At 38.3% G+C, this 7,706-nt stretch overlaps 2 protein-coding genes and 1 non-coding gene across 9 annotated transcripts in view; 2 read left to right on the plus strand and 1 right to left on the minus strand.

Moving 5' to 3' along the window:
- Positions 1 to 317: 317 nt before the first annotated feature.
- Positions 318 to 7,706, minus strand: part of LOC109541970 (pancreatic lipase-related protein 2) — a 12,359-nt gene continuing 4,970 nt past the window's right edge. For 4 of the 7 annotated variants that reach the window (XM_048668845.1, XM_048668844.1, XM_048668843.1 and 1 more), the window contains 7 exons: positions 3,890 to 4,070; positions 2,191 to 2,281; positions 1,932 to 2,074; positions 987 to 1,232; positions 746 to 938; positions 519 to 693; positions 318 to 460 (listed from right to left, as the gene is read on the minus strand). In XM_048668845.1, coding sequence (XP_048524802.1) covers positions 383 to 460; positions 519 to 693; positions 746 to 938; positions 987 to 1,232; positions 1,932 to 2,074; positions 2,191 to 2,281; positions 3,890 to 3,980 — 1,017 coding nt within the window. In that variant the 5' untranslated portion in view covers positions 3,981 to 4,070 and the 3' untranslated portion in view covers positions 318 to 382. Of the gene's footprint in view, positions 461 to 518; positions 694 to 745; positions 939 to 986; positions 1,233 to 1,931; positions 2,075 to 2,190; positions 2,282 to 3,889; positions 4,071 to 4,263; positions 4,303 to 7,706 lie in introns of those variants that run through there. The other 3 variants (XM_048668846.1, XM_048668847.1, XM_019910986.2) reach the window with 3 other exon arrangements.
- On the plus strand, positions 3,654 to 3,725 carry Trnad-guc. The gene has a single exon. It is a non-coding gene; the product is annotated as a tRNA-Asp (tRNA).
- LOC109541972 (ATP-dependent translocase ABCB1) overlaps positions 6,145 to 7,706 on the plus strand; it is a 7,791-nt gene continuing 6,229 nt past the window's right edge. The window contains exons 1-6 of the mRNA XM_048668840.1: positions 6,145 to 6,320; positions 6,567 to 6,641; positions 6,696 to 6,765; positions 6,820 to 7,113; positions 7,173 to 7,273; positions 7,326 to 7,497. Coding sequence (XP_048524797.1) covers positions 6,574 to 6,641; positions 6,696 to 6,765; positions 6,820 to 7,113; positions 7,173 to 7,273; positions 7,326 to 7,497 — 705 coding nt within the window. The 5' untranslated portion in view covers positions 6,145 to 6,320; positions 6,567 to 6,573. The remainder of the gene's footprint in view (positions 6,321 to 6,566; positions 6,642 to 6,695; positions 6,766 to 6,819; positions 7,114 to 7,172; positions 7,274 to 7,325; positions 7,498 to 7,706) is intronic.

Here is a 7,706-nt window from a genome sequence, read left to right on the forward strand (position 1 = left end):
TGTGACTGGAGCACAGGAAAGAAAATAATGTAATAACTTGAAAAATGTGTTCAAAATCACATTTGAACACCCAGTAGTCCCGAAAGTTGTTGCTAAATTCATGGAACACCCTGCATATTAATTTGTATTATTCAACTGTTCCTAGAAGAGTTCTAAGAGAATTTTCATCAGGATGAGTGACACTGTATAATAGTACCTACACTAAGCATATTGAGAAAATAGATCAGTAACATATAGGCACGGACTATTTATTCGCCCAGATCCTTACCAGTGGCTTAAAAAAATCTTGTCGAGGCTGTAAAATGCCAAATCCAAAATGCTTGAGAAAACTTAAAATTATTCACATCTAATTTAATTCCAGAAAAATTACATTGTTGCCAACCTAGTAAGGTTTTAGGTGTCTGTTGCACTCATTGAATAAGGAAATTGGCTCCTGGTTTTGAAATAATAGAGCCCAGTTCTGAAAAACAGCACCTCCGTTAGCTCACCTGAAGCTGAGAGTTTAAAAAATAGCTTACTGGTAGCTGCTTTCTTGGCCCATGTAAACCTCCGTGTCCTGCAAACAGCGACTGGACAGAGCGTCCTCCAATGCCTGGCACCGTTTGCTTTTGAACGCGCGGGGATTTCTGATGGACTCCGCAAACAGTTGAAAAGACCTTCCGTGGTTGCACAAAATGCTGTTGGTGAGTTGCACTGCACAAAAAAAATCCTGAGCAACGTCCTGCAAACGGCGCTAAAAATCTACTTGCAACTGGTCAAATCTGGACAGCCTGGCTGATATTTGCCGCCGTTGGGATAGAAGTCCACGTGTCCGCTAGGCCTGGCCGTTCCAATGACTTTCATGAAAGTGTGAACGACATCAACCAGCATCGCGTCCTGCGGGTCCAGCTTCAGCTCCTCTTTGATGTCCCCATATCCTGGTCCAGCTGGATCTAAGCCTACGGATGCTTTAAATCTTGTCGCAAGCGATCCAGCTTCGAGCCTACCGGTGATCCTAGCAACTCGGCCATCCTGGACAACGTCAGCGCCGATCCCAGCTACATGCGCCCCTAAGCTGTGTCCAATAATGTGAATGTCGCTTAAGTTCACCCCGTTGGAGGTCAGCCAGTTGAGGAAATCCCCGAGCTGTTTGCCGGCTATTTTAGCTCCATGCATAGCTGAGGCGTACTCCACATGGCATAATGCTGACCAGTCCATGCCAATCACGTTGTAGGCGCCTGTTTCCAGAAAAGCTGGAATGATCAAACAACATTTTTACAATATGCAGAACACTCTTCCCTCAAAATGCTGGAAGTTTCCTTGAAATCGCCCTGAACCCTATATTTTTTCGGCCCAATAAACTTTGAGTTTAAAATAGAAACTGTTACACAATTGCGCTCGCGCTTTCAAAAATTCGCATTTTCCAAACCACCGCAGCAGCCACTGGAAATTTCCTCCATGTTCAAGCGATGCTTGATTCTAAACACGTAGAAAGTTTCATTAAAATCGCAATATAAGCGCATCTAGAAGGCATTGCTTATAAAAAGCTCTTACTCAATTGCGCTCTCGCTTTAAAAAAATTGTTGTTTCTAAACTAAGGCAACACGAAATTTTGGTTTTGTGTACGCTTAGACACAATATACCCAAATCTTTTCAGGTCAAAAACTTTGGCCTGCTCGATCGCCGGATTTAAATTCCCTAGATTTTTGCATTTGGGGCTTCTTGAGTCATGAGTATAATCCACTCCCGTTGAAAATGTTCATGGCCTGAGCGGCCAAATATTTGCGCGAATACGGCAATCAATGAGGCGAAGAGTTGAATCTTGCGCCAGGTCTGAGGGAGGTCATTTTGAACAGTTGTAGCTTTGCGCCTATTGAAAATGTGATTTTTTTGTTATTGTTCTACAAAAGTGTGTCATGCAGAAACGCCTCATTGACGAAATGATCACTCACCATTTTTGATCAACATGAAAACGTCGTACTTAATGCTGCTCATGAATCCATGCGTAATAATTTTGGTGGGATTTTCAAAGTTGAAACCGGACTCGTTGAAGCTTCCATTGAATTGTGGATCTAATCCATAGGGGGCATTTTCTCTGGAAAAATTTCGCTATTGAAACATGCATTTCTAATTATTATTATTATCATGCGTTATATTTAAGTTTGGATAAAAGGACGATTTTTTTAAAGTCATCTACAATGTTCAACCAACCTAGTAAACAGTACAAATTGAACCTCAGGACCGTTGGGATTGATCAACTGCTGACTTGAATTAAAATCTGCAGTCGTTAGCGGATATATATCTGCAAATAGAATGGATTAGGAGCAATGAGAAAAACCAACAGAAGTTGAATGAATGCGGTATTTTAGAAAACGTAGATAATAATTCTCCAATGAGTATCAAGGTGAAAAGGAGATAAATTAGAAAAAAACTGTAATTTTTAATAAAAACATTGTTTTCTAAGTTAATTCTAGTTGATCCACTGGTATTAAAATATTGAACTTTATTAACGTTTGGATGATTAAAACATTAGCGAATATGCTGAATGTTATCTCGGCACTTATAGGTTACTATTGCCCCCTATAAACCTTGGCGTTAGTCAGATAGACAATTTATGTTTAAGACAACAAGTCAAGATGTTTGACTGTTCCAAATATCGTCCCTATATTTATTTTGGAATAGTCAATCTTACACAAACCTCCCCTTATTTTTCAACAGTAAATATGAAACTTAATAGTCTTTCCGATAAGAATATTGTAAAATTCGAGACATTTTGAGAAAGATCTCAAATTTGACATTATTTTCCTCGGAAAGAGGCGAGGAGTTCAAGGAGATCTTTAAAAACACAATGGACTCTTCAGACCCGAAATAATCAACATTTTCTGTCCATTTTGAGTCGTTTTTGAGCGGTACCGATTTTCAACCGACGATTTCTTCCCTATTCAGGACTCAAAAACTTGAAATTTGCACATTAAGTAGCTTCTGAGGTCGCAAAGAATCCAGTGAGCGCAAAAAACACGGTTGAAAAATTTTGATTCTTGATCGAAAATTTCATAAGGGGGGAGAAGAGATTTTTTTAAAAAAAATAAAATCTTTGAAAATGTCTTAAATTTTACATCATTTTCATCGGAAAGAGGCGTGGAATGCAAGAAAATCCTTAAAAAACACGCAAACTCTCCAGATCCGAAATAATCAACATTTTCAGTCAATGAGTCACTCAATGGATTGTATAATCAAAATTGGGGGTTGCCATTTCAAAAAATTGGTTTTAGGCGATTTTCTCAACTCCATTTGAAAATTTTTGTTTTACACTGTATTAGACAATAATTATCAAAACTAGTAATATCCGATATAACTGAAAGTGTGACCATCTTGAAAATATTTTAGATCGCTTGGCCCCCATGACCTCGGTATACTGTCCAATTTTCAAAATTCTCCTACTTAAGTTCTCCTTTAAGCTTGGGACACTCTCTGTATAATACAATAAAATATATATTTTCAAGTTCAGATTCAGATTCAGAATTTGTTTGGATTCATTAGAGCAAATTGTGCGTAATAAATTAGGATTTCAGCAAAAATGTTGATTTTTCGATAATTTTGAGCCGCTCATCTGAAGTAGTTTTTCATATTTTAAAGAATACAAGTATTCTAGTATGTGTTCCACATAAAATAAGTCTTCGGTAGTATAGTGGTAAGTATCCCCGCCTGTCACGCGGGAGACCCGGGTTCGATTCCCGGCCGGAGAGGAACTTTTTTTGAAAATTTAATCCAACTGAATTTCGCTAATATATCTTAATACTTTTAAAGGCGAACTGTAACCACAACTTTTCTCAAAAACTTTTGAAAGAGTTTTGTTTTCTTTTCTTTCTTGTTTTGTTTTAACTTTTTTTTACTTTTAAGATTATCTTACTTGAAATGGCAAAATAAGTGCCAGCAGCAACCAACGATAAACCAATAACCGCACCGGTGGCCACATTCATATTACAGCGCAAATTGAACATTAATTCTTTCTCGATTGTCTCCCGATGTACTCATGAACATTGAAGGTTTCGGTCCTAATTGCATTTTTATATTATCCATTCGAGTATTTCCTGAAATTATTATTTTATTATGGCAGCCATCCTTTGTTCAATTGAAATTATTCAAAGCCATTATTTGTGCCTTAATTATACCCAAACCGAATTAAGTCTAAAATTGGAAAGTTGATTATGTTTGTTTTCATTGTTATTTATTCAAAGGGCTTCGCGTGCTCTTTACATATCTTTCCTAATCTATCAGTCAAACCTGTTATTTTTTCGAGAAAACTTCGTCGCTCAAAATGCCTCAAATCATGCAGCATTTGCTCGACTGCTACGAAACTGCGAAAAAACACCGGCGTTAATGTGTTTTGTTAAGACAACCAACTTTGAGCTTTTAATCAAAATTTATGAATATTTAGGAACATTTTAGAACTCGAAACAGTCATTTTCAAGATTTTTCTTCCCCGCAGAACTATTTTCGAATATTCCAAATAGCTAAAATAACAAGCGATATTATTCCGCGTTTAAACAGCAGGAAAAAATGGGCATCAATTGCAATTTTAGTCAAAATTTCTCAATTCTTCAGGGCAGGTGGCTACTTTATCTTATAAAGCTTTCAAGTTCCCATTAGTCCCCAGTTAGAAGTTACGTATTTTTTCGGGAAAGTGCCCTTTTGTAAACAACTGTTCATCTTTAGAGCCACGGTTATACAGCAAAAAAATTTACTGACATTTCTCTGAAAATTTCTCAATTTTCCTACTCATGTACGTATTTGCCTGTATCTGGCCAAAGCTTCAAGCTCGCGCTTTTCCCTCATTAACAGTTAGGAATTTTTCCATGAGAGCGACGATTCGATCATTTATTTCTATACCCATGCTTAAACAGCATAAAAAATCAGCATTTAATGCGCTTTCACTAAAAATTTTCCAGTTTTCGGCCCTTCATCCTCGTACTTGCCCCAGCTTTTGGCTGGAAAAGTTCCCTTTACGCGTTTAAACAGCAGATAAAATCAGCTCTAAAACTATTTCAATAAAAAAATCTTGCCAAACTTTCAAGCTCGAACTTCTCCCAGATTATGAGTTATACATTTTTACAAAAGAGCGCCGTTTTTGGCTGGAACTTTCATTTTAGCCGCGTTTAAACAGATAAGAAATCGGCATTCAGTGCGATTTCTATTCTCAACTTTCAGACCCAAACGAAAACTTTTCAGTTCGTAATTGTCCGAGATTAGTTAAGCTGTAGTAGAGGCTGTAGCCGCTTTTAGGGGCAAAACTAAAATTTTATTTCGAAGAACTCTGCTCTCTAGTGGCTTTTTAGGTGGCCATAACTTGCATCTAAATTGAAATTGAATTGAAAATTGAAAACTCGACTTCGTTATAACAAACAGCGAAATTTGAAAATCAGACATTTATGGGCAACATTAGGCAAACATTCCATGGTTTGCGTCACATTTTGGCTCACTACATCAGTATCGCTAATCAGTTTTCACATAAAATTCAACATGTAATTAAAAAGATGATTTTTGACCTACAAATATTTTTTGCGAAAACTCAAATCCCGTTGAACTCAGCGACTTCATGGCAGAACAATTTGTATCAGCCTTATCCGAAAACAATAAGAACTGAAGCGCTTTGCGATAACTAAATAAGACCCAGCTATTGAGTGGACACTTAAATAAATTGAAGATTTCTAAAGAACACTTGCGATTGTATTCTGATAATCGAAACGATTCAACAATGGGACTTTGTCATCGTTATAAGACAAAAGTTGCAAAAATTTACGCGGTTCAAACTTAATTTAGGCCCGGTTGTACAATGGAAGCTTAAGCTTGGGTTCAACTTAAGCTTCGCTCAAATTGAACTAGATTTAAGTTAAGGGCGAATGATCAGTTTGCGATTAGGTTTATTTTGAGCTCTGCTAACTCATGCTTAACCTTCCATTGTACAACCAAGCTTTAAATTGGACATAAAATACCCATCAGAAAGCAATAATTATTGAAGCTTTGGATTAAGGAACTCTGCGCAATATTTCCCAACTATTAAAATGACTAGCAGGAATATTTTCATAATAATCATTATGAAGCGTATCAAAACACGGATAGGGATTAGATAGCTAATTATTTTAGTAGCTGATAAAGGTAGAAATGATTAGTGACATTCAGAAAAGTGTTGTTCTTTTTATCGAAAATCAGTCAGTACTTATCAAAATCTCAATAGATGAGCGTGGTGGTGTTTGTTGAGTGAAACGTAGTGCATTTGCAAGATGAATTAGTGAATAAAGTGCGGGTTTTTCCGACATAGCGAAGTAAATTTGCTGACTTAGGTGAGGCTTTTCTAACGCCAGTTAAACCATCGAAAATTTTGGAATTTAAAAATTAACGAGCTTCAATTTTTTGGAAACGTATTTTTAAATCAATCAGCGCACAACAGTACGAAAACTGGCGATTTCCAATCCGTAAATTCGCTTAATTACTGACGTTATCTAATGATAAACGCTCTTGTAATTCCTGCAGCCTCATTGATGAAAATCGCAATCTTGGACAACAACCGAAATTAGTTGATTTTCCAGATTCATTATGGCAGCGAAAAAGACAGATGGGGACCAGGATGGTAAAGCCGCAGACAAGAAGCAGGCCTTAGATGTGTAAGTCCCTGAACGTTCTGAAACATAAACATTCTGATATCGCGAACTTTCCAGAAAGTTCCAATCAATAGATGATCCAGCCGATCCGGATGAGGCCGTCGACGCATCTTCATTTACTGGATTGGTTAGTGCTCAGAACTCTTCGGGCTTTACAAAAATAATCCTGTGGGTTTTTCAGTACAGATTTGCCACTCAACCACAAAAATACGTGATAGTAATTGGGGCTATCATAGCTCTGATTTCCGGCGCCCTCCAGCCGCTCAACAACTTGCTGTTTGGGGATCTCACTCAAACCATCATCGAGTACAGCCAGGCGTGTTTTATCCCAAGTTCCACTGAATGCGGGGCCGCAGGCGACAATCTCTTAGCAGGAATTAAACACTTTGCCTTATGGAACTCACTAAACGGTGTCGCTATTATGATCACTGCCTATCTGGCCACTGAGGCTTTCAGCTACAACGCCATTAAACAAGTGGGTTTTTGCGGGGTGTAAAGTTTCCTGGGGCTAAACTTCATGGGCTCATTTTTCAGGTCTTCAAAGTGAGGTCGCTCTATCTGCAAAGGCTGCTCAACAAGGACATTCCCTGGTTCGATGTGCACAATTCCGGAGACTTTTCCAGTCGAATGGCTGAGTAAGCAACAAATACCAAAGCTTCCATTGTTACCTAAACCCTAAACTTTCAGCGACTTGTCCAAGTTTGAGGATGGCATTGGGGAAAAAGTGCCGCTCTTCTTAACCCTTCAAGGGTCGTTCATTTCCGCCATCACTCTAGCTTTGGTCAAAGGATGGGAGCTGGCTCTAATTTGCCTCATTTCCCTGCCAGTTTCTCTGATTGCTGTTGGCCTGATCGCTTTCGTAAGTCCTCTATTTTCTCTCGGGGCAGTTATTTAACTCAAAAGAGATACTTTCGAGGCCATTCCTTGAAACTAAGGGGTTTTTAGGCCGTCGTTCGGTAGAAATTCTTGTTGACGTTCTTCCGCAGAACTGAACGGGTTCTGATGAGAACAGTGTAAGCGTTCAAGCAAACCACTTCTGAAGATGCAAGCCACTCGTGCTTGCGAAAC

The sequence above is a fragment of the Dendroctonus ponderosae genome, unplaced genomic scaffold (assembly GCF_020466585.1).
Source record: "Dendroctonus ponderosae isolate FM_Combo_2020 unplaced genomic scaffold, Dpon_F_20191213v2 Dpon_F_20191213_8, whole genome shotgun sequence".
Taxonomy (NCBI): domain Eukaryota; kingdom Metazoa; phylum Arthropoda; class Insecta; order Coleoptera; family Curculionidae; genus Dendroctonus; species Dendroctonus ponderosae.